General features: G+C 39.0%; 4 protein-coding genes and 1 long non-coding RNA gene across 45 annotated transcripts; all 5 read left to right on the top strand.

Annotated features, from left to right (window-relative positions):
- The first annotated feature begins 121 nt into the window (after nucleotides 1-121).
- On the top strand, nucleotides 122-3,398 carry LOC104734291 (protein REVEILLE 4). Of its 3 annotated transcripts, none has more exons than XM_010453834.3 (9): nucleotides 122-495; nucleotides 1,130-1,187; nucleotides 1,281-1,404; nucleotides 1,488-1,646; nucleotides 1,756-1,881; nucleotides 1,960-2,069; nucleotides 2,284-2,343; nucleotides 2,641-2,807; nucleotides 3,043-3,398. In XM_010453834.3, exons 1-8 carry the CDS (start codon nucleotides 278-280, stop codon nucleotides 2,644-2,646), a joined length of 861 nt encoding a protein of 286 aa, XP_010452136.2. In that variant the 5' UTR covers nucleotides 122-277; the 3' UTR covers nucleotides 2,647-2,807; nucleotides 3,043-3,398. The 3 variants fall into 3 exon arrangements, with proteins under 3 accessions (XP_010452136.2, XP_010452132.2, XP_010452135.2); XM_010453830.3 differs by having other exon boundaries at nucleotides 2,663-2,807; XM_010453833.3 differs by having other exon boundaries at nucleotides 2,685-2,807.
- A 175-nt stretch (nucleotides 3,399-3,573) lies between these two features.
- LOC104734299 (mediator of RNA polymerase II transcription subunit 4) lies at nucleotides 3,574-5,339 on the top strand. The gene has a single exon (XM_087482549.1). It carries the CDS (start codon nucleotides 3,871-3,873, stop codon nucleotides 5,167-5,169), a length of 1,299 nt encoding a protein of 432 aa, XP_087338675.1. The 5' UTR covers nucleotides 3,574-3,870; the 3' UTR covers nucleotides 5,170-5,339.
- LOC104734298 (uncharacterized) lies at nucleotides 5,308-9,077 on the top strand. Its single transcript, XM_010453844.2, has 3 exons — nucleotides 5,308-8,205; nucleotides 8,492-8,570; nucleotides 8,727-9,077. Exon 1 carries the CDS (start codon nucleotides 5,688-5,690, stop codon nucleotides 8,145-8,147), a length of 2,460 nt encoding a protein of 819 aa, XP_010452146.1. The 5' UTR covers nucleotides 5,308-5,687; the 3' UTR covers nucleotides 8,148-8,205; nucleotides 8,492-8,570; nucleotides 8,727-9,077.
- A 367-nt stretch (nucleotides 9,078-9,444) lies between these two features.
- On the top strand, nucleotides 9,445-17,928 carry LOC104734302 (uncharacterized). Of its 39 annotated transcripts, none has more exons than XR_015578728.1 (42): nucleotides 9,478-9,601; nucleotides 9,722-9,812; nucleotides 10,134-10,210; nucleotides 10,336-10,546; nucleotides 10,702-10,734; nucleotides 10,825-10,910; nucleotides 10,989-11,042; nucleotides 11,139-11,226; nucleotides 11,336-11,403; nucleotides 11,506-11,563; nucleotides 11,669-11,724; nucleotides 11,849-11,903; nucleotides 12,020-12,070; nucleotides 12,181-12,244; nucleotides 12,335-12,434; nucleotides 12,546-12,627; nucleotides 12,732-12,831; nucleotides 12,937-13,006; nucleotides 13,123-13,253; nucleotides 13,397-13,456; nucleotides 13,589-13,666; nucleotides 13,754-13,820; nucleotides 13,904-13,985; nucleotides 14,244-14,286; nucleotides 14,381-14,434; nucleotides 14,521-14,549; nucleotides 14,638-14,663; nucleotides 14,789-14,844; nucleotides 14,918-14,935; nucleotides 15,067-15,109; nucleotides 15,244-15,381; nucleotides 15,533-15,613; nucleotides 15,724-15,757; nucleotides 15,899-15,971; nucleotides 16,089-16,161; nucleotides 16,277-16,381; nucleotides 16,525-16,592; nucleotides 16,716-16,776; nucleotides 16,919-17,024; nucleotides 17,129-17,210; nucleotides 17,317-17,377; nucleotides 17,666-17,928. It is a non-coding gene; the product is annotated as an uncharacterized LOC104734302 (long non-coding RNA). The 39 variants fall into 39 exon arrangements; XR_015578734.1 differs by having other exon boundaries at nucleotides 15,329-15,381; XR_015578729.1 differs by having other exon boundaries at nucleotides 14,789-14,821; nucleotides 14,907-14,935.
- A 3,015-nt stretch (nucleotides 17,929-20,943) lies between these two features.
- On the top strand, nucleotides 20,944-22,853 carry LOC104734301 (large ribosomal subunit protein uL4y). Its single transcript, XM_087482551.1, has 2 exons — nucleotides 20,944-22,114; nucleotides 22,574-22,853. Exons 1-2 carry the CDS (start codon nucleotides 21,005-21,007, stop codon nucleotides 22,685-22,687), a joined length of 1,224 nt encoding a protein of 407 aa, XP_087338677.1. The 5' UTR covers nucleotides 20,944-21,004; the 3' UTR covers nucleotides 22,688-22,853.
- Nucleotides 22,854-23,716: the final 863 nt, after the last annotated feature.

Raw genomic sequence — 23,716 nt, forward strand, 5'->3', positions numbered from 1 at the left:
CCGGATTTCTCGTGTTAAATTCACTGGTACACCTAAACCGATTTGGTACGTTGATAACACGTGTCACGTGATTAGTTTTACCAAATTTTTATTATAAAAAAAGGAGAAAAATGGATGGCCTGAAATTGGAAGTGAAGCTCTTCCACATATTATTACACTAACTTCTTTGCCTGCCGGGCGGGCATGTGGATATCGTTGTCATTTCTCTCTCTAAAGCTTTCTTCTCTCTTCACTCTCTCTCTCTAAACGATCGCTATCTTTGAAAGGAAAAAAACCGATGACCTCAACAAATCCGGTGGTCGGTGAAGCACTACCGTCGGAAACAATTACAGATGCTACTGCTGAGATGACGACCACGACGGTTTCTTCTTCTTCTTTATCGACGGAAGCTGGGGAAGCACCGGAGAAGAAAGTGAGGAAAGCTTACACGATCACTAAGTCCAGAGAGAGTTGGACTGAAGGAGAGCACGATAAGTTTCTGGAAGCTCTTCAATTGTAATTTCACCCGCTCCTATTCTTACCTTTTCTTCTTCCACTATGAATTTGATTCTGTGTGTTTCCAGCTCTAATTATAATTGAATTTTGCGTAATTTCGCTTTTACTTTGCTCAATCTATGATAAATTACACTACCTGATCCGTGAAGTTGACCCCTTCAGTTAAAATGTTAGGTTAGGGTTGATAAAGTGATGAACTTTTATCAGATCAGAGTTTGGTCATCTGGAGTTTTTGCCTATGTAAATGGATTTTAATTAAAGAAGCAGCAATGTCTTCTTTGATTGGTTAGGTATGATTGTATTCAGATAGACCAGAGTTTCAATTAGTCTCTTGATGAATGCTTTTTTTTTTCTCATAAAACCAAAGTGTAGTTAATCTTATCTAAGGTTGCCAAAATGATTCAATGAAGGACTTGGCATCTGGTTTCAACATGAGAACTGAAAAAACTTACTACAAAGTCAAGCTTTTAGAGCAATGCATGAAATCATTTTCCAACCAGTCCTAAACTTTCTTCTTCTGTGTATTAAGTGCATGATTTTGGTAATGGTTACATTGCACTTTTGTGCGTGAAAGTCTCTTTTTTCTGAAAAAAGAATTTTACTTTGTTGCTGACAGTTTTTCTTGTGTCCCTAGGTTTGATCGGGACTGGAAAAAAATAGAAGACTTTGTTGGTTCAAAGACAGTTATTCAGGTTTGAGATCAGCTTCTCTGGAGCTTTGGTTTAGTATACAACCTTGGCACATTTCCCCTCTCAATCTTCCTGTGCCTGTTTAATTTGCTGCAGATCAGGAGCCATGCCCAAAAATACTTTTTAAAGGTCCAGAAAAATGGGACTTTAGCACATGTGCCACCCCCTAGGCCTAAGCGCAAAGCTGCTCACCCATATCCTCAAAAGGCATCGAAGAATGGTCAGTTCCACTATAATAGATATTGCTTTGGGTGGACAGATTAAGTTACATGTAATCAATCTGACCGCACCTCAATTCTGCAGCTCAAATGTCGCTTCACGTTTCCATGACTTTTCCTCCTCAAATAAATAACCTTCCTGGCTATACTTCATGGGATGATGATACCTCTGCATTGCTAAACATAGCCGTAAGCGGGGTTACTCCACCAGAAGATGAACTTGATGCTTTTTGTGGACCAGAAGGCATGCATTCTCATCTCTACTCAATTTCTGTAGTTTGCTTTGGTAGTGGAGTTACTCTATCTTATGAAGTTTCATATGCTAAATGTGGCTTAGAATATTATTGTTTCAGTTGTTGTTGGATCAAATGGCATACAAAATGAGAGTAGTCCTTCAGCATCTGGTATAGGAAGCTCAAGCAGAACACTATCAGATTCCCAAGATTTAAGACTGGCAAAACCAGCTCCCTCAATGCATGGTATTTATCTGAAAAGTTTGGTGACTATTTCTGAGTTTTCATTTTATGGTGGACACTGTTGTAATGGTTGCTTTGCAGGTCTTCCTGATTTTGCTGAGGTTTATAATTTCATTGGGAGTGTCTTCGATCCTGACAGCAAGGGCCGCATGAAAAAACTCAAGGAAATGGATCCTATAAATTTTGAAACTGTGAGTTGGAGCGTACTTGCCTCTAAATAGTTCACGTACTGACCTTATAGTCGTCTCACACAGCTGAATTTAATAAAGGATCTATATATAGATTCCTTTTTAAAATGTTGATAGGGATACTACAACCATGGGTCAGTTTTAGGAGTACCTATTTGTAGCTGTCAGTGACTGTTCTTTTTCTAGTATCCTTCACTAACCACAGTTTGTTTTGCAGGTTCTGCTGTTGATGAGAAACCTCACAGTGAACTTGTCAAACCCTGACTTCGAACCGTCTGTAAGTGTTAATTTTATCTTAATTTCTGTTCTCGTTTAGCATGTGGGATACATATTTCTTTCCGTGTTAAGACTTAGAGAGAAATAGTCTCTTACACCAAACGGATCTGCTAACTATGTGCCTTCAAATTTAAATTGCCTAAACCGTTAGAAATTAAGACTAGATCGCCCTTAGTGAGTGTTACTTTTTCACCGTTCCTATGATTAAATGAGGGTTGTTGTGCGCTTTGAGATATACATATATTTATTCTATTCACACATCAACCGCTGGCTGCTGGATTGATTTTTTTTGCAACAGATGTAATCTAACCATGATATAGTCTGAACACGTTGATGCTGCAGAGGAAGGTCCTGAACACTTAAGGTCGTAGCTGTTAGTGCTGGAACACTGATCAAGAACTCAACAAGTTATATCTCTTTTTGACGACTTCTTCTTGCTGGCAGCAATTGTTGACCAGCTATCAAGTAAGTGTGGTTTATATCTTATATCCGATACCAAGATAAAACACTTCACTATAATCAGATAGTTTATATTACTTTAATTACATAATAGCTGGTAGACAGTTCACTAAGGTTTGCATAAGACCTAAATGTTTCTCATTTGTCACTTTAGTTGCTTTCTCACATGATCTCTGATCACACTTCCCTTAAGATCTGCGTTAAGAGTTATCTGATCTCTGAGTTTGGTGGATTGTGTCAGATGCTTCTTACGGTTGTTGCCTGAAGAGAACATAAATGAGGCGTCACAAACAAGAGGAACATATGCAGTTTAGGTCAGAGAACCAGTGGGGGTGAATGGTACATATATGTACTTGTGTGTGTGTAGAAAATGGTTACCAAATGTATCTTCTTTTTGATAATTATTTGTTCATGCGTTTTGTAATATGTCTTTTCTTTACCTCTCTATTTCTGATTGGTTATTTTTTGGTTATCTGTTTAACCAAAGCTATGTATGTAACACGTTAGCAAATTGTTACTTAACTCATAAGTGAGATACATAACTCTGTTGTATTGTACTTGTAAGTTGTAAGCATTAACTTCCATGTTCTGTCTCCACTCTTTGTTGTTCTTGTCAATAACAGTATTCCGGAAGGAAACCGGGTTCATAATAATTAGGGAAACTGAACCGTAATGGTATGGTTTTGGAATGTCTTACGACCCTCTAACTGACGCTGAAGGTTTGCGAAGTTTGTATATAAACTCAGAGAGAAGGTTCCTCTCTGATAAGCTTGCTGTGCCTTTAGCTCTGGTCAAGAGGAAGACGCGTACGCGCGGTGGACAACGGAAGGTTACGTCTGAATGTGGCTAGAGAAGACTCTTTACAAGCCAGAGTCTTTCATCTTATCTTGTTTCTATTATTAATAAAGCTTGTGTAGTTTTCTTTTAAACGTTGTGTCGTTTATCGACGCGGTTGTTAGAGTGCGTGTAGTTCTGTGGTAGAACGACACTATTAAGGGATCCCAAATCCAGATCTATCACTCCCTTAAATTACCTTTCGGTTTAAGAGAATCCTTCGCCGTCGGCGAAGATGCTACAGCATCAGATCGTACAATCGCCGGCGAGATTAGGGTTAACAGGTCCTGGTTCTCCCTCCGTGCAAAATCCAACGCCTCCTCGTCATGTCCATCCAACTTCTTCTTCATCTTCCCAATCTCAGCACCAACAGATCCAACAACAGCAACAACCTAATCTTCTCCCTTCCTCCACCGTCGTCGCCGCTTCCTCAGCCTCAGTTTCGTCGGCTATTTCATCCTCCGCTTTGCTATCGCTCCTTCCGCCATTACCGCGAGCTCAAGCTCTTCTCCAGCAGATGGCGGTTTTGACGTCTAAGCTCTTCGACGTCTCTCCCAATCGCGCTCTATGGCTTTCAGCTTTCCGTGGCTCCCTCCCTTCGTTCCTCTCCTCACACTCTTTACCACCGCCTCCGCCGCTTGAAAACCCTAATCCTTCATCCACGAAGGAGATCCTCTCTCAATTCAATTCCCTCCAGACTCAGCTCTTCGAAGCCGTGACAGAGCTACAAGAGATCCTAGATCTTCAAGACGCGAAGCAGAAGGTTGCGCGTGAGATCAAATCAAAAGATTCATCTCTTCTGGCATTCGCCAACAAGCTCAAGGATGCGGAACGTGTTCTGGATATGCTCGTAGACGACTACTCGGATTATCGCAAACCAAAGCGAAGTAAAACTCTAACTGAATCTGAGAAGGAAGAAGAAGAAGATGATGACAATGTTACTTCTTCTTCAACCACAGTATCGTCTCAGCTCAAGCTAAAGGACATTCTAGCTTACGCTCATAAGATTAGCTACACCACATTCGCTCCGCCTGAATTTGGTGCAGGACAAGCACCTCTCCGTGGTGCATTACCACCAGCTCCACAAGACGAGCAAATGAGAGCTTCTCAGCTATACACCTTTGCTGATCTCGATATCGGTTTACCGAAAAATGTAGAAAACATGGAGAAGAAGGTTGAAGCACTCATTGAGCCACCACCACCACCGGAAGCTATGGATATCTCAGCAATTCATAACCTGCTTCCGCCGAACATCGCAGTTCCTTCAGGATGGAAACCAGGAATGCCAGTGGAATTGCCAAGAGATTTACTATTGCCACCTCCTGGATGGAAACCAGGCGACCGAGTTGTGTTACCACCACTGGAGTCAATCGCTGCACCCAGAGCAGAGGATCAGCAACATATGCGACCTCCTCAGGGACTTCACAGACCGCCTGATGTCATACAGGTCCGAGCTGTCCAACTGGACATTTTGGAGGATGATGATAGCAGCGATTACAGCAGCGATGATGCAAGCTCTGATGACGAGGAGTAATCAACATTGTGGTTGGTTCGCTAATTCTTGAGTGAAATCTTTTTACCTGGTTTGGTTTTGTTTAGCATTGTTTTTATGTGGATAGATGTTTTAAGTATCAGTGTGTTTGATGTATCATAATTGTTTCTCATTACTCAGGGTTTCTAGTAAAGTGTCAACTTATAGTAAAACTCAGGACGTTCAACTGGTGGAGTTTATGCAACTTGACAACATTTGATTTGAATCATCGATCTCTCTACAAATCCCTGGCATACTAATAGTAAGTGGGCTTTTTCTGACAAAATCAAGCCCGTTTAAGTATTATTAGGTAGCCCATTTAGATTTAACCTGTTGAATCCGGACTAGCCACGTGGTCGAATATTTTAGGGGTTAAATTTCCGACTCTTGCAAATAAAATGTGTTCTTCGAATTAAAATAAAATAAAAAAATCTGACAAAAATATCCATTCGTTTCTCTTCTCCTTCTGGCTTTCACTCTCGCTTGGTTCTTTTCTAAGTTTATACTTCTTCTACCTCTCAATGGCGGACAAGCTAGCTCTCCCTCTTCTCCTTCCCGGTACTCCTTCCTCTAAACCCTTTTCTCACGACCAAAACCACCATCTCTCTCGGACCCCTTTTCTTACTACGTCACTTTCGTCACCACCTCCTCCGCCGGTAGAGCCTCTTCTCCACGATGTATTCCTTCACCATAACCCTAATTCCAGACAACCCATCAGCTCTCAAACGCCTAGAAACCGTAACCGGACGCGAATTGGCAAGTCACGCGACTCTAACCTCGGTAAACCTTGGTCTTACCATGGTCTCTCTCCACAAGGTCAGCAAGTTCTACGTTCCCTCATCGAACCCACTTTTGATTCCGGTCAGTTAGATGCTCTTCTCTCTGAGCTATTCGAGCCGTATAAGGATAAACCTGAGTCTACCTCGTCGGAGTTATTAGCTTTTCTTAAAGGATTAGGATTTCATAAGAAATCCGATTTGGCTCTGCGTGCTTTTGATTGGTTCATGAAGCAAAATGATTACAAATCCATGTTGGATAACTCTGTTGTTGCTATAGTTATCAGTATGTTAGGTAAAGAAGGCAGAGTCTCTTCCGCTGCAAATTTGTTCCATGGGTTACAGGAAGATGGGTTTTCGCTTGATGTCTACTCTTATACTTCGTTGATATCAGCCTTTGCTAATAGCGGAAGGTACAGGGAAGCTGTAAATGTGTTCAAGAAGATGGAGGAAGAAGGTTGTAAACCGACTTTGATAACTTATAATGTTGTTTTGAATGTGTTTGGGAAAATGGGTACTCCTTGGAATAAGATTACCTCTCTCGTGGAGAAGATGAAGAGTGATGGGATTGCTCCTGACGCGTATACCTACAACACGCTTATAACTTGTTGTAAACGAGGCTCTTTGCATCAGGAAGCTGCTCAGGTTTTCGAAGAAATGAAGGCTGCAGGGTTTAGTCATGATAAGGTTACTTACAATGCGCTATTAGATGTTTATGGTAAGTCTCATCGGCCTAAGGAAGCTATGAAGGTTTTGAATGAGATGGAGCTCAATGGATTTTCTCCAAGCATTGTGACTTACAACTCCTTGATCTCTGCGTATGCTCGGGATGGCATGCTTGATGAGGCGATGGAGCTTAAGAATCAGATGGCGGAGAAGGGAACGAAACCTGATGTTTTCACTTACACAACACTTTTATCGGGGTTTGAGAGGGCTGGGAAGGTCGAATCTGCTATGAATATTTTTGAAGAGATGAGAAACGCCCGGTGCAAACCAAATATTTGTACTTTTAATGCCTTTATAAAGATGTATGGTAACAGGGGAAAGTTTGCTGATATGATGAAGATTTTTGATGAGATCAACGTGTGCGGTCTCTCCCCTGACATCGTCACTTGGAATACGCTATTGGCAGTCTTTGGCCAAAACGGGATGGATTCAGAAGTATCAGGTGTATTCAAGGAAATGAAGAGAGCTGGATTCGTACCCGAAAGGGAAACTTTCAACACCCTAATCAGTGCGTATAGCCGCTGTGGTTCGTTTGAACAAGCTATGACTGTCTACAGGCGAATGCTTGATGCTGGAGTCACTCCTGACCTTTCCACCTATAACACTGTGTTGGCAGCTTTGGCTCGTGGAGGAATGTGGGAACAATCTGAGAAAGTTCTTGCAGAGATGGAAGATGGTCGGTGCAAACCGAATGAGTTAACTTACTGCTCTCTACTTCATGCATATGCGAATGGCAAGGAGATAGGTCTGATGCATTCTCTAGCAGAAGAAGTGTATTCTGGAGTTATCGAGCCTCGAGCTGTGCTTCTGAAGACCCTAGTCTTGGTTTGTAGTAAGTGTGATCTTTTGCCAGAGGCTGAACGTGCGTTCTATGAGCTCAAAGAAAGAGGGTTTTCACCAGACATAACCACATTAAATTCCATGGTCTCTATTTATGGAAGAAGGCAGATGGTGGCAAAGGCGAACGAAGTCTTGGACTACATGAAAGAAAGGGGTTTCACACCAAGCATGGCGACCTACAATAGCCTCATGTATATGCATAGTCGGTCTGCTGATTTCGGAAAATCAGAGGAGATCTTGAGGGAAATACTGGCTAAGGGAATCAAGCCAGATATCATATCATACAACACAGTCATTTACGCCTACTGTAGAAATACTCGGATGAGAGATGCATCTAGAATGTTCTCAGAGATGAGGGATTCAGGGATTGTCCCTGATGTTATCACGTACAATACGTTTATCGGTTCTTATGCAGCTGACTCAATGTTTGAGGAGGCCATGGGCGTTGTTAGGTACATGATCAAGCATAGTTGTAGACCAAACCAGAACACCTACAACTCAATTGTCGATGGATACTGCAAGCTAAACAGGAAAGATGAGGCGAAATTATTTGTCGAAGATCTGAGGAATCTTGATCCACATGCTCCCAAAGGCGAGGATCTCAGGTTACTGGAACGGATACTGAAGAAATGGCCATAGTTAATTGTTGATGAGAAATCGCACAGTGAACTTGTCAAACCCTGACTTCAAATCTGCTGTAAGTGTTAATTTTTTACCATAACTACCATGCTCGTTGAGCATGTGTGGCACCTTTTGTGTTTGTACTTAGAGAGAAAAAGTCTCACCATATGCCTTCAAATATTAATTGGGATAAACTGTTAGAAATAAGAATATTTCATAGTTAATGTGTGTTAAATCTGTAATCATTCCAATGAATGAAGGAGTATTGTTGCCCTTTGTGATATATGTAGACATATCAACTGCTGGCTTTGGGATTGATTTCAATCTAACCATGAAATATTCTGAACATTGTGTTGTTGCAGAGGGAGGTCCTGAACACGCTTGTAGCTGTTAGTGCAAGATAAAAACTCAACAAGTGATAAATCTTCTTGGTGACTCATAGTAAGAATTGTCTGTGCATAAGAGTTAAATGTGTATTGACCATAACTGTTAGAATCCCAGATTAGCTGTTAGAAGCCTGATCATGTTGTTCTCTTAAGGTTCGTATTAAGAGTTATTATGGCTCTTACCTAATGGTCTATTTGATCTCTGCATTAGGTGTATTGTGTCAGATGCTTCTCACAGTTATCGTCTGAGAAGAAGATAACCGAGGCGTCACAAACAAAAGAGACACATATGGCAGTATCGGTCAGAACAGTACGTCCGGGGATGGTAAATATATATATGAGTCGAAGTGTGTGTAGAAAATTGTTAGAAATTGTATCGTCTTTTCGAGAGTTGTTCGTGTCTTATTTAGTTTCTCTTACAGCTAGTAAGTCTTATTAAGTGAGATACATCATACATATACAGTAGTGTGTCTTCCATGTTTTCTCTCGAGCTTTTTTTTTTTTTTTGTTCTTGTTTGTTGTCAAGAACCAATATTCCAAAATGCGGTTAACAATCAGGAAACCGAACCGTGTTGGTGAGTCCTATCAAATCAATGCAAACCAAAGCAGATAAATCAAATTGAACCAAATCAGAGCTAAACCGAAAAAGAAGTCCTAAAATGTTATGTCATCTATCACAGATGGGCTTCTCATAAAGCCCAATATAATTTAGCTGGACTGCAAAGAAAAGATAAACCGACTCCAATTATTAACGTCAGTGAATTTCCTTTTATTTTTTTTTCTTCTTTTAACGTTTCAGTAAGTAATAATAATACACGCTCCACTCTCTCCAGATAATATCACAATCTTCATCTAACGGTTCAAAACAACAAATAGAAAAAAGGAAATAGTTAAGATTAAATCCTGACCGTCGGTCATAATATTCCTATATCTATAAATTGTATTAACACGCTCCACACTCTCTGATAACTTCATCATCTTCTCTTTTCTTCTTCTCGGGTCTTCGTTGGTGATGTGATCTTCATCATCATCATCATCTCGTTCGTTCTCAATTGTTGTGACTTCTTCGTCTTCTTCTAGGGTTTGGTATCTCTCTCTCAATTGCTTTTTATTTTCGTCATTGCTCTGTTATTATTATTCTTCTTCTTCTTCTTCTTCTTCTTCTTCTAGGTTTACTAAGTTTCTTCTTCTTCTTCGTCTTTGCAGGTGTTTGTTTCGGAAGAGAATTTATGATCCCAATCATCGCTCAACGCTGCCCCCCCCCCCCCCGCTTCGTCTTGATCCGTCGCTGTCTAGGGTTTTGCTTGCTTTCTCTCTCTCTCTCTCTCTCTCTCTCTCTCTCTCTCTTTTGTTTCTGTAATTTTTTGTCACTCGTTTCCTCTGTTTCGTAAATAGCTTCTGATTTTTCACTTTAGGGTTTCTAATTTGAACATGTTATTTTCACTTTGGGGTTTCTAATTCCTTCTGTTTCCTTTTTTAGTTTGTTGATTTAAATTTGTATTAGTAGATGCTATGAATTGATTGATCGGTAATGTGGCTTTTTGATTGATCCTTGTCGTCAAGCTTTGATGAATGAGGGTTTATTAATTGGTAACTTATCTGTGTGTGTGTTTTTCAGGAGGAATTGAAGGAATGGGATCAGTAGTGTCTCTTGCTCCTTGGTGATGCTAATGTAAAGATGACCGAGAGATTACTGTAAGTTTTTTTTTTTTCCAATGTTACATATTACTGTAGGTTAGCTACTGAAATTGTTGGAACAAAGTTACATGTTCACTTCTTCTATTGACATGTTATTTACTTGTCCTTTTTTGTTATTTCAGGTCATGGATGATGCTTTTAACTATCAGTGATGGCTTTGAGTGATTGTCCTCAGGCATTCTCATGGGTTCATGCTCTAAACACATCTCTTATATTTGTTTTTGAAAGTTCACTTTGGTTCCTACTCATTACATGTAGCTATTAACGAATACAACTGCATGGGAGCCCTTCCATTGTATATCCCAGGAGATTTTTGATGCAGATCATCCAAAGGTGAGATTAAATTTTTCTGGCTCTCTGATATCTTTTTAACAAGTGCCTTGATTACAGTTTTTTCCTCGGTAGCTTTTTTAATCTCTTCGCTCTGTTATTATTCTTCTTCTTCTTCTTAACGCTTCCCTGATTTTTGTTTCTTCGTGTTTTTGAAGCAATTCTGACTTGTGGAGAGTTCTTCTTCTAGGGTTTGGTCTATCTCTCTCTCTCAATTCATGCCCCCATCTAATCTTTACTCTTCGCTCTGTTATTAGTAAGGTTTCTTCGTCTCTTTGCAGGTGTGTTATTTTTGTATGTGGAGGATGCTATGCTCGGTCGGTTATGTATCTGATGGATCGTTGTCTTCTCTGCGCTACATCTTCAGGTAGTGTTCTTCCTCTTGACCTATTTTTTCTTTCTTTCTATATAAGTGAAATTAAATACATCTGTCTCTTTAATGCAGACCGTCCAGGCACTGGGATTAATGTGTGGGAGGGTTCGAAGAGAGAAACATCAGGTTACTAACTGGTCTCTTGCCCTATATCTCTGTTGGTTTCTCATGTTACATCAGACTTGTGATGGTGCGTTTTTGCCATGTTATTGAATTTTGCAGGCTAACACAGTAATGTCCCTGATCTTCCTAGTGAGCTAACATCTACGTTGGATCTTCAAATCGTAACAACATCAAACTGATTTTGAAGGTATGTATCCTAGGGTCTTTGACTCAGCAAGCTTCTTCCCTTAATGTCAGAACCTATTGCAAAGCATCTTCATTTCTATCGTTCTTCTTTCCTCTGTTCTATGTTGCAGCCATTTGTGGACAGATTATCCTAGTGCCCGAAGCATGGTCTCCATAACCCTTTCAAATCTCTAGAGAGGTATGGTTTTTTTGCTTGGTGCTTGATGAATTTGATACATTTCTTCTTGTTCGTTCTATATATGAAGATACTAAACTTATGTTCATGTTTTGTTTTATACAGATACCTTTTGTATGGAGATATCTCGACAAAGGCAGCTCAGATGCTCTCCTTACTTAAGGTAACACTTCGTAAGGACGTTAATTGTCTCTTCATCTTTCTTTTGAGTTAGCTTTTCGTTGGTTCTTTTGCTTTGTTATGATTTCTTCTTGTTCTGTGATTTCAGGTTTTCAACAGCTGATTCAAAAGGAGTTAATGGGTCTCAGGAATCGGAATTAAAAGGTTAGTTTACTTGTTACTACTAAACCTTGTTTTGCTATGGTTTTAATCTGAGTTTTCACGTTGGTTTCGTGGTTTTCCCATCTAATTGCATGTTAATATTTCCTTGTCGTTTTTGTAAGTGCAGGTTTTGGATGATGCTTTGTGATGCTAAGGTTGGTGAACATGGAATGCTAATGATGGTAACGTCATATATTACATCTCTATTATCTGTTCATGAATTTTCACTTTGGTTTTGTGGGTTTTTTTCCCCTTCTTCTATTTACCTGTTATTTACTTGTCCTTTTTGTTACTTCAGGTTTTGGATGATGCTTTTATCAATCATGACTGTCCTCAGGCGTTCTCATGGGTTCATTGCTCTAAACACATCTCTTATATTTGTTTTTGAAATTTCACTTTGGTTTTGTGGTTTTTTTTCCTTCTAACATTTTTATGTACTTGTCATTTTTGTTATTTCAGGTTTTGGATGATGCTTTTATCAATCAGTTATGGCTCTGACTAATCTCCTCTGGCGTTCTCATGGGTTCCTTGCTCTAAACGCATCTCTACTATTATTTTATTTTATTTTCCCTTCTAATTACATGTTATTTACTTGTCGTTTTTGTTATTTCAGGTTTTGGATGCTAACGTTGATGAAGATGGAATGCTAATGATGATAATGCTTTTACCCTGGTTCCTCGTTATCAGATACAATGATCCACTTTTTGTTAGAGGTATTTGGTTAGGAATTCCCAAGTCTATTGTCTCCACAGGTTTTTTAGTTGAGCTAATCTATTTATTATATCAACCTCCATTGTCTGATTTGTGTTTTTGTTTTTTTGCAGATTGAATCATTCCATACCTTTTGCTAGCGTAGATGCCGAGGAGCTATCTGGTGCTAATCCTGCTGAAGTACAGAGCTTCGCAGTAGGTTTTTGTGTTTACTTCTCAGATTGAATTTTGTATTTGGTGCTTACTACTAAAGTGCTCTCGTGGAGTCTCTGAGCTTTACTTTCCTGTTATGTTTATAGTGCAGGGAAAGTGGGTTGGATCTTCTAATCAAGTGGGTTGGATCTTCAAATCAAGTGGGTTGGATCTTCAAATCAAAACAACTTCGAACTGATTTTGAAGGTATGTATAGGTCTTTGACTCAGCAAGCTTCTTCCCTTAATGTCAGAACCTACTGCAAAGCTTCTCCATTTCGAACATTCATCTTTCCTCTGTTCTGTGTTGCAGCCATTTGTGGACAGATTATCCCAGTGCCCGAAGCATGGTCTCCATAAACCCCTTTCAAATATCCAGAGAGGTATGGTTTTGCTTGGTGCTGGACGATGAATTTTATCCATTTCTTCTTGTTGTGTTATTATTTCTCAGATCGTTCTATATATGAAGATACTAAACTTTTGTTCATGTTTTATACAGATACGTTTTCTATGGAGATATCTCGACAAAGGCAGCTCAGATGCTCTCCTTACTTAAGGTTACACTTTTTTCATTGAATCATGATAGGTAATCCAAATAACGTGCATACTGGTGAGGAATCAAAAGTAAAGGTTGATTTACTTGATACTTACTACTTAACCTTTTTGTTTGCTTAGTTAGGGTTTATTTGTTACTACTAAACCTTGTTTTACAGGATTTGATCTGCTTTTGTTCATTCTTAGTTAGGGTCAGTTGTTTTGGTTTTATTTTGCAGCCTAGGTATGGTTAAGGAAACAGGTATGGTTGATTTTCGTGAGACTTGTGAACTGTATATGTAAGACCTCGATTGTGTATTGGAAAATTGGTGTTTCTGTTTCTTCTCGTATATGCGTTAATATGTAGAAGTAAATGTACGAGCCAAAAATTTCAGTAGTAGGAGCTGAGACTTGTGTGTGTTTTGATGCAGGATCGGTCTTGGATCACGTGGAAAATGCTATGAAGAAGTTTGATGATGGTCCATTCATCCTCGGCGAGCATAGGTTTTGTAAGGACGTTGTCTCTTCTTTCTTTTGAGTTACCTTTTTGTTGTTTCTTTTGCTTATTCTGATTTTTTTTTGTTTTGTGATTTCAGGTTTCTAACAGCTGATTCAAAGACATGAACAAATGAGTTAATAAGTCTGACGAATTGGAATTAAAAGGTTGGTTTACCTGTTATTTACTACCAAACCTTGTTTGCTTCATTCGGGTTTACTTGCTACTTACTACGAAGGCTCTGTTGCAGATAGGAGTTCTGGATGATGATCCATGTAAGAGGATAGGAAGAGATGGGAGCAGTGAAAGCTACGAGTATCCTAAGAGAGAAGGTTTCAATGGCTTTTGTCGACATAATTACACCATCAGTTACTTACTTATATATGCAATTTTCTCTCTAGTTTTTCTTTTTTTTTGGTCTCAAAACTTAGTTTTATTGTCTTGGTTATGATTTTTGTCTTGCTTTGTTTCAGCGGGTTTCCTTGTACATGTATCTGAATCAGCTGATCAGTTTACAAATGCTTTGATCTGGTTTTTTTTGTTCATTCTTAGTTAGGGTGAAATTAATGATGTTGGGTTTTATGTTGCAGGCTTAGCTTGGTCACCGTTTAATCTCGGTTCTGATTTTGTAAGGTCGTTAATTGTCTCTGAAATCTTTCTTTTGATTTAGCTTTTCGTTGTTGGTTCTTTTGCTTTATTATGACTTCTTCTTGTTATGTGATTTCAGGTTTTCAACAGCTGATTAAAAGAGTTAATGGGTTTGAGGAATCAGAATTGAAAGGTTTGTTTACTTGTTACTTACTACTAAGCGTTGTTTTGCTTGCTTAGGGTTTACTTGCTACTTACTACTAAACCTTGTTTGCTTAGCTCTGTTGCAGATAAGGCCTAACAATATGGTAGAGAGACTTTCACACCTATTGCTCCTTGGTTTGCTTAGCTCTGTTGCAGATAAGGAAGAGATGATGATTCATGGCTCTGTTGCAGAGATGTTATTGGTGTTTTTGCTGCAGGTATGGTTTGGTCGTTGTTTAATTTCGGATCTGATTTTATAAGGACGTTTTCTCTTCTTTCTTTTGAGTTAGCTTTTCGTTGGTTCTTATGCTTATGATGATTTCTTCCTTTTTTGTGATTTCAGGTTTTCAAGAGCTGATTCAAAAGGAATTTATGGGTATGTGGAATCAGAATTAAAAGGTTAGTTTACTTGTTACTTACTACTACTAAAACTTGTTTCTACTAAACCTTGTTTTGCTTAGCTATGTTGCAGATCAGGCTTAACAAATTGGTAGACTTTCACACCTCTTGCTCCTTTTTTTTGCTTAGCTCTGTTGTTGCAGATATGTTCCTCTTCAAGGATCTTGTTCAGTACTGGATTTCACACCTTGAGAATTGAATGATGTTGGGTTTATTTTGCAGGCTTGGCTTGGTCACTGTTTAATCTCGGTTCTGATTTTGTAAGGTCGTTAATTGTCTCTTAATCTTTCTTTTGATTTAGCTTTTCGTTGGTTCTTTTCTTTAATATGATATCTTCTTGTTATGTGATTTCAGGTTGGTTACGAGTTAACTTTTTCTGTTTGCTTCAATTTTTTTCAGGTTCGTCCATCTCAATGTAGCTACTTGGCACACGAACTCATTGTTTGGTATCAGGGACAAGAAGTTTCAATGGTTTCTGGATTAGGTGAAGGCACATCCCATAGAGCTCATTGCCAGCTAGGTTCTCCCATTACAAAGGTAACTCCGGTTATTGTGTCTTAAAGACTGTGTTTGATATCTTACTCTCTGTCGTGAAGCTTATTGATTACATACTGACCTGTTTTTCACTACTGTTTCTTCAACTTGTATCACTCACTCTTTGGTTTGGTCTTTCAAATTCTCGATGCAGGTTATTGTTAATATTCATCCCACTGGATTGTAAACTCCTGTTTGAGCTTTCCGGTCTCCACATGCGCGTTACTATAACAATGTAAGTGACTTTTGTTTTCTTTTCTTTTTTTGCTTTACCTCTTTACTTTATTTTTGAATTTGTTGTCATCTTTCTTTGTCCTAAAGCACGATACTATTGCTTATTTGCAGGTCTTCCATGGCTGTAATGACCAAACTGATATTGGTATCTTTATATTGCAATCACTAATGATTATTTCATATACTGTTAAACCCTTGTTTGTTTCATGATTACAACTTGGTCCCTTCAGTGAACAAATATTTTAAATTCATCCTTTTTTTAATTTTGGTATGTTTCTATTTGCAGGTGTATAGACGACGTAACGGTAACATGCTGCTGAATGGTTAAGGGATTTCTCATCAGCCACGAACATGATTAGGTTAGTCTGACTCTTATTTATCATTTTTCTTGATTAACTTGGTTCCCTTTAGCTGATATTTCAAATGTGCTTTTGACTAATCTAATCAGATTTTCTTTTTTTTCTTTGCTGTTATAGGTGCATTTATCAGTTCTAGATGCTCATAGTGAGTCTTCCTTGAATAATATTGTGGAGGGTTCAAGAACTGTTGGTAAACAAGTCAATGTACTTTTAGTGTTTTAGCATCATGTTTTAGTCTTTACAACATAATTTTTAAACACAGTTTGGTTATGAGTTGGCTTTTTCTGTTTGGTTACATATTTTAGGTGCATTCATATGGACACCATATGACTTGATGTCCATAACACTCAGGCCCATGAGTGCTGGAGCTTGTTGGAGCTCATTGCCATCTAAGCTCTGCCATTACAAAGGTAACTCTGATTATAGTTGCTTTAAGTTGTGTTTAGATGTACCCAGATGAATACATATTGCTCTCTTTCATGTTTGATTTTGTTCTCTCTTAAATCACGACTCCTGAACTTTAAATATTTGTGTATGCTTTGTTTTTTTCCAGGTGGATATATTCAGCGATGATGGGGTTCTTTGATCAACTCCAAGGGCGAGGCTTTGTGGGTACAGAAGGTAGGAGGAGTTTCTGATACCAAAACTGTCACTTTGATCAACTAGTCCCACTTCAATTAGAAAATATTTCAAATTCGTCTATTTTTGTACTTTATTTTTACTTTGGTATGTTTCTAACTACAGGTGTATCTACGTAACGTGCAGAATGGTTCAAGGTTTTCTCATTCGCCAGATCTTGATTGAGGTTAGTTTGACTCTAATTTCACAGTCTTATTATATTAATTTTCGCTTTTTTTGCCATTTATAATGATCAGTTGACCATATCCGTTTAATAGCAAATACAGCTGAGTGAGTGTTTTTTGTTTGGTTATTGGTTTATTTTTTAGGTGCCACTATGAAAAGCTTCATTAGTTTCTGGATGAGGTGAAGGCACAAACCCAAAGAGCTGAAGGTTGTTGAAGCTCATTGCCATCTAGCTCTACCATTACAAAGGTAACTCCGATTATAGTTGCTTTAAGTTGTGTTTTGATTTACCCAGATGAATACGAATTGCTCTCTCTTCATGTTTGCTTTTGCTCTGTCTTTTTTAATTCCAGGTGCATATATTCAGAGGTGATGCAGTCTTCTGGTGAAATTTATTTGATCAACTTCGGCGTCAAGGCTTTGAGGGTTACAGTGGTAAGAGGAGTTTCTTATACCAAAACTGTCACTTTACAACTTGGCCCTCTTTAATTAGCAAATATTTCAAACTCAGTCTCATTTCCTTTTACTTTGGTATATGCAGGTGTGTCTACCGAACATGCGGGATGGTTCAAGGTTTTTACATTTGCCAGATTTTGATTGAGGTTAGTATGAGTCTAATTTCACAGTAATAATATTAATCGTCACTTTTTTTACCAGTTACAAATATCATTTGTAATCATAACCTGTTCAATCGCAAAAGGACTTGATAGCACGTCACGTAGTGGTTTCGTCTCTTCCATGGTATTTTATATTCTTTTGTTCTTCAAATAAGAACGTAAGAATATTGTTTGATTTGTTGACGGAATCAGAATATGAAGAGATTGATTGATGTGAATGGTTTGATATGGTATGATGGTGTTGACTCTATCTTTGCTGTATAAAATGTATAGGTGCATTTTCAATGGAAATGAGTAACTGTTGGAAGATTTAGTTTAAGTTGCTCAAGAAGGTGTTTTCGTAAATGTTATATACTTTTATGGTGGAAGCTTCAAGAATTTCTGGTAAGTGGCGGGTCGATGTACTGCTGCGTATCAACTATCAGGAAATCAGAATTTAAACATCTTGTTTTGGTCAAGGAGAGTCTTACTTTTTTATTTATTTTGAATTTAATGTTAAATTATATTCAAAAAGAAAATGAACTGTTTTACAACTAGTGCAACACTTTCAAAGGATTAAATTTTGATTAAGATAGTACACAAAACATAGCCTAGAGACGAGCTTGAAGCCAAACTGGAAGGTCTCGTCGTATCGCCTATCCCCCATTAGGCCTATAGATAGTAGCTGGTCCCTAACTTGACGGTCGATCCATGCAATAAGAGTAGGGGCACTCTGCGCCTTCTCCCCATGCCTTCTACCATTCCTCTCCCTCCAAATGGTATAGACAACTGCTTGAAAGACGTAGCGGATAAGGAACCCCTCACCCAGTGGAAGTTGCGGATTGGAGATATAAGCAAGAATTGTAGACCAGTCTGTTGAAAACCGTGTGTTGAGTAGGCCCTGAGCCAGATCCGACCACACCAAGGATACAAAGGGACAAGAGAAGAACAGATGGTCCCTCGTTTCCATGGTAAGTTGACAAAACCCACACACTCCCATTCCACGCCACCATACGAACACCAGTCGAGAGCCTATCAAGAGCTGCCAACCACACACAAAAAGCAAACTTCGGCGTAGCATGACCAAACCAAATCCCTCTATGCCATGACACCGTACTGGAGGTGGTACGAATGTGATTCCATGTGTCCCGAGTAGAAAACTTGGGACGGAAACCATCGTTCTTACCTCTCCATAACAAACGATCTGCCTGCGGTTGGCGGTGTTGCCAGCGCAACCGCAATTCCTCCTCAAGGAGAGTCTTACTTTTCCATGAACTATCAATGACTGGTGCTCCAATTTCATTAATGGAGTTGACTTCCGAGCTTTTGAACTGTGGTGCAACAATATATGCCGTAGTTTTTGGGCAGAATGGGTAAATAATTGCAAGATCTCACAAGGAAAAGGATCAAAGTTGTTGAAGACAAAGGTTAATCTTACCATCGCAGGATCAAGAGGATCAAAGTCTGCTGATTCTTTCACATCACTATTTGCATGCGCATTTATTGATTATCACGTTCAAAAATGCGTTCCATAGCTCATTCCTCCTTCAGTTATATTACTGGAACATGCATTTTATAATATAAGTAGTCATATATAAGCATGCTCACTTTAAATTGTTTTCTATTAGTGCAAATTTTATATATTGTTCATAAATAAATTGTTAAAACATGTTCAATCATCCTTTTCTGCCTCAAATGTTGGATACTCATTATGATGTCTGTTACAATTTCCGCAGATCAATGCATGGATCACCATCCAGCGGGTGGAAGTCAAATCGTTTGGTGGGTGATGGAGAAGGAGAACCAGCAAGAAGAGTACTTTGATCGAGCAAAACCTGTAATCAGCCCCCACTTGTGTTGCCTCGCTAGACGCCTAGACCCTACTGGAGATATCTACGTAACAAACTCCCAGGTATAATCTCTCTCATTATGATCATTTTGTGGCTGCACTCAAAACATACAACATCAAATGCCAGGTAAAACTTTATGAAACAGGGAGTTGGTGAAACATTCAGGAGAGTGACTATCAAAGCAATGAATGGCCTAAAGGTCTTCCGGTGAGAAACAAACAATTGAAAAGTCCATGTTTTCATATTCGGGAGAGACAAAAATGCAATACTCAAATCCTAACCATTGATTTTAATGGGAGCAGGGGCTTGGAACAAACGTTGGAGGAACAAAAGAGAGTGGAGCACAATGAATGTTACAGGGATACTTTTCACCCTTTTGGGAGGCCAGGTAACAAAGATTTAGCTCAGAATTAATCTCTTCTTTCTTTCTTAGAAACCCATCTGCTTGCTTCTTCATATAAACAGGCAAAGCATGCTAGTAGAGCAGAAGCTGACAGATGCTAATCTAATACCAAAAGCTGGAGAGGGCTCGTGTTGATTAGTATGCCACTAGTCCGTTTCAAGTGTCTCAGGTAAGTAACATCTCTGAAAAAAAGATACCTCAATGCCTGCCTCACATGAGATGAGCGGCTGGAGTCAGATTGAAGTTTCAGATGATGCGAGAGACCCAAGGAAGAGTATGCACAGTTACAATTAATTAAGTTCTATACAGTATATGAACACGGGACACGGAAATATGACTATTTTTCCCTTCAATATGAACACAACTAACAGACACAAACATATTCATTAAGAAAAAAAAATCCCGAAAATCGATTAGTGTCAGTTCTTTTACTAATAAACTAGAACTTTCTAATCCTTGGAAATTTCAGAAACAACCTAACAAAGACATATATTTCAACGGTTCATGAAATAATCAGCAAACTGTTTAAGATCGCGTTAGCTTGGGGATACTCTCTGACATTCTTGTTGCGAGAAGCTGGTTGGAACCATTGGAAGCAGCTTTTGAAACTCTTTATCTGTTGCATTAAGGTAACCTCTTAGCCGTAAAGCCATAGACTTTTAATGTCCTTTGAGCTTGGCAACACAATTAACGAAGCCACATGTTTCCAACGAAGATGTCTGCTCCATCGTTGGAAAGATCCCATATATCAGTCTTCGACATTGTTCGGGATACAAGCCTGGCGGATTTAAGTAGATGTCAAGCTCCTCATGTCTATTGATATACAAACATTGCCGATTTAAGTATCTGCCAAACTCCCGATCCTTATGAGAAGAACTTATACATGTTCATCGCAGCAGGTGTTCTATGCTTTTGGCTTAAAATAGTCCTAATCAAATAATGAGGAATTATTCATTAACCAGTGTCTGTGACCAAATTATTTAGATAGAGACTATGCGACATATAAAGTCAAAGAGAAGAGACATCCACTAGAGTCCATGACTCCCATTGGTTTATAATAAGAGTTTGGTAGAGAGAAGAGAGCTCATGAAATGAAGTCACGAAAGAAGATTAAATTCTTCTTAAATTAATTAATGTGGATTCACAAGGCCCAGTTCAGTTTTATTATTCTACTAAATTTTAATTTACTTGTGGATTCTTTAAGACAGCTGTTATTGGACCATGGGACTTCAAATTCTGCTGGACATTATTGGGCCTTTCGGCCTTTTTATAATTCCACTTTCACAAATTACGGAATACCCTTTCAAGAAACCCTAATATGTGCTTTAAAAGCACACAGCCTCATTCGCAGACTCTCGTTTCCAGCCAAAAAAACTCAAAATGGTTGCTTCAGCCGCCGCACGACCCCTCATCTCCGTCCAAGGACTTGACGGTGACATGAGCACCGATCAATCCACCACCGTCACTTTACCCGACGTCATGACTGCTCCCGTTCGACCAGACATCGTCAACTTCGTCCACGCCCAGATGTCCAACAATAGCCGTCAGCCTTACGCAGTCTCCAAAAAGGCTGGTCACCAGACCTCCGCCGAGTCTTGGGGAACCGGAAGAGCCGTGTCCCGTATCCCTCGTGTTCCCGGTGGTGGAACTCACCGTGCCGGTCAAGCCGCGTTCGGAAACATGTGTCGTGGTGGTCGTATGTTTGCTCCGACTAAGATCTGGAGACGCTGGCACCGTCGCATCAATGTCAACATGAAGAGGCACGCGATTGTTTCTGCTATCGCCGCTACAGCTGTTCCGGCTCTTGTGATGGCTCGTGGTCACAAGATCGAGAATGTTCCTGAGATGCCTCTCGTTGTCAGTGACTCAGCTGAAGCCGTGGAGAAGACTTCGGCTGCGATCAAGGTTTTGAAGCAGATCGGTGCTTATGACGACGCCGAGAAAGCAAAGAACAGTATCGGAATCCGTCCTGGTAAGGGTAAAATGAGGAACCGTCGTTACATTTCTAGGAAAGGTCCTCTTGTTGTGTATGGAACCGAAGGATCCAAGATTGTGAAAGCTTTTAGGAATCTTCCTGGTGTTGAGCTTTGTCACGTTGAGAGGCTTAACTTGTTGAAGTTAGCTCCTGGTGGTCACTTAGGTAGGTTTGTGATTTGGACCAAGTCAGCTTTCGAGAAGCTTGAGTCGATCTATGGCTCATTCGAGAAGCCATCTGAGAAGAAGAAGGGTTACGTCTTGCCTCGTTCCAAGATGGTGAACGCTGATCTTGCTAGGATTATTAACTCTGATGAGGTACAGAGTGTGGTGAATCCGATTAAGAAGGATGCTAAGAGAGCTGTTCTTAAGAAGAACCCATTGAAGAACCTTAATGTGATGCTTAAGTTGAATCCTTATGCTAAGACTGCTAAGAGGATGTCTCTGTTGGCTGAAGCTCAAAGGGTTAAGTCTAAGAAGGAGAAGCTCGAGAAGAAGAGGAAGGTCGTCACTAAGGTAAACACAATGCTCTCTTTTTCTCTATGCCTGCCATTGCATCTGGTGATATATATAGCATATTAAATTCTAAGGCTTTTGATGTAGATTGTGTGTGTTCATTACTATACTACGCATGAAACAAATTGAGTGTGAATCTGAGTCAGTTCCAGTTGAATAAGTCGTTTTTGCTATGCACTTTACTGTTTTGACCAGGGCATCATCTGGAATACAATTTGGTTTTGTTTATTGATGTTGGAATACTTTGATTGATTAAGATTGGTTTTGCAGAGAGACTCATGTTTTAGTGTCATGTACATTAATCGAAATTCTTGACATTATTGAGTTCATGAGTTTACTTCAACTTTATCAGTTGTTTTGTTTTTGATTAGTTATGTGTTGTATATACCTGTTACGTTTTAGAAAACTCAAAAGTTATCTCCTTTCATTAACCTCTTATTGGTTTCTCGTTTACCCTAGGAGGAGGCACAAGCAATCAAAGCCGCAGGCAAGGCTTGGTACCAGACTATGATCTCAGACAGTGACTACACCGAGTTTGATAACTTCACCAAGTGGCTCGGTGCTAGTCAGTAATAATGCTTTCACCATCGCAATTTCTCTCATATTTAGGCAAAGATTTTGGTTATCTGTTTTATTATCTGCGTTTGTCTTGGATTTATCTGGGATTTACTTTCGTGAGGTATTATGTTGTTGAGTTGGTAAGAGTATTTTTAAGAACTATGAACATGTTTTTCAAACTCTTTTCAATCTTCCCCCTAGGTGCCTATACTCTCAATTCAAACAATTGTCATGTGTTGATAAGAACAAGTGAAACTTGAAGTTATCGTGTATAACTAAAGTCGTTCGTTCGTAATATTGGGTATAAAACACTTGCTTGGTAACGCTACCTTACTAGTCCGACTGTTACTTTACGAAGCTTTGTATGGTCTATTAAATTGGCAGCTTTCGTCACCCTTCCCTGTAAATTACGAGATTCATTTGAATACTTCAATCTATCCGTCCCAAATAAAAAGTAGGATCCACCCGAGGTTTGTTTCAGCCCTTGGGCCAGAAGGCCCAGAACTAACCAGTGTCCAGTGCGATAGATATAGTTTAGTCGTATGTTGACTTCCTTGTACCTCAAGTTTTCTTAAATTTTGGGGGAAAAAAAAAAGAACACAAAAGTAATCAAGATCTTTTTTCGTTTGTCAACAAAGTAAAGATTTTGTTTTAATTACTTGGAAATATGAATATCTTAACTCCAAAAAAAGGTTTAGTCATAACTTTCCGTATAATTTGGTCAGATAACAACAACTTTCGTCTCTTCTTTCCTTATAAATTGCAAAGAAGCTACAGTTAGAATATTATGGAAGATTTTGTGTGTAATTATGGTACGTATCAATTATACTATTATTAATCTAATCCATAATCTGGTCGATAGACACTTCTTAACAAAAACGTCATTTAGATTAGTTATCACGGAAAAAAATCAGGTTCAGCTGTATATATAATTTTTTTTTTTTTTTTTTGAAAAAGACTATATATAAATTGGTATTTCATAATACTTGTTTTGGAGATATTGCCTTGATTTTCTCTTTAGAAAAAGATATATATACATAGTTT

Source organism: Camelina sativa, chromosome 13 (genome assembly GCF_030686135.1).
Source record: "Camelina sativa cultivar CO46 ecotype springtype chromosome 13, ASM3068613v1".
Taxonomy (NCBI): Eukaryota; Viridiplantae; Streptophyta; class Magnoliopsida; order Brassicales; family Brassicaceae; genus Camelina; species Camelina sativa.

What these genes read in the sequence shown, in the direction of transcription:
- LOC104734291 (XM_010453830.3), top strand. Translation starts at nt 278, where the DNA reads ATGACCTCAACAAATCCGGTGGTCGGTGAAGCACTACCGTCGGAAACA. An exon ending in TGCTTTTTGTGGACCAGAAG is followed by an intron (nt 1,647 to 1,755) that starts GCATGCATTCTC and finishes TTATTGTTTCAG; the next exon opens with TTGTTGTTGGATCAAATGGC. An exon ending in ACCCTGACTTCGAACCGTCT is followed by an intron (nt 2,344 to 2,662) that starts GTAAGTGTTAAT and finishes ACCATGATATAG; the next exon opens with TCTGAACACGTTGATGCTGC.
- LOC104734299 (XM_087482549.1), top strand. Translation starts at nt 3,871, where the DNA reads ATGCTACAGCATCAGATCGTACAATCGCCGGCGAGATTAGGGTTAACA.
- LOC104734298 (XM_010453844.2), top strand. Translation starts at nt 5,688, where the DNA reads ATGGCGGACAAGCTAGCTCTCCCTCTTCTCCTTCCCGGTACTCCTTCC.
- LOC104734301 (XM_087482551.1), top strand. Translation starts at nt 21,005, where the DNA reads ATGGTTGCTTCAGCCGCCGCACGACCCCTCATCTCCGTCCAAGGACTT. An exon ending in AGAGGAAGGTCGTCACTAAG is followed by an intron (nt 22,115 to 22,573) that starts GTAAACACAATG and finishes CGTTTACCCTAG; the next exon opens with GAGGAGGCACAAGCAATCAA.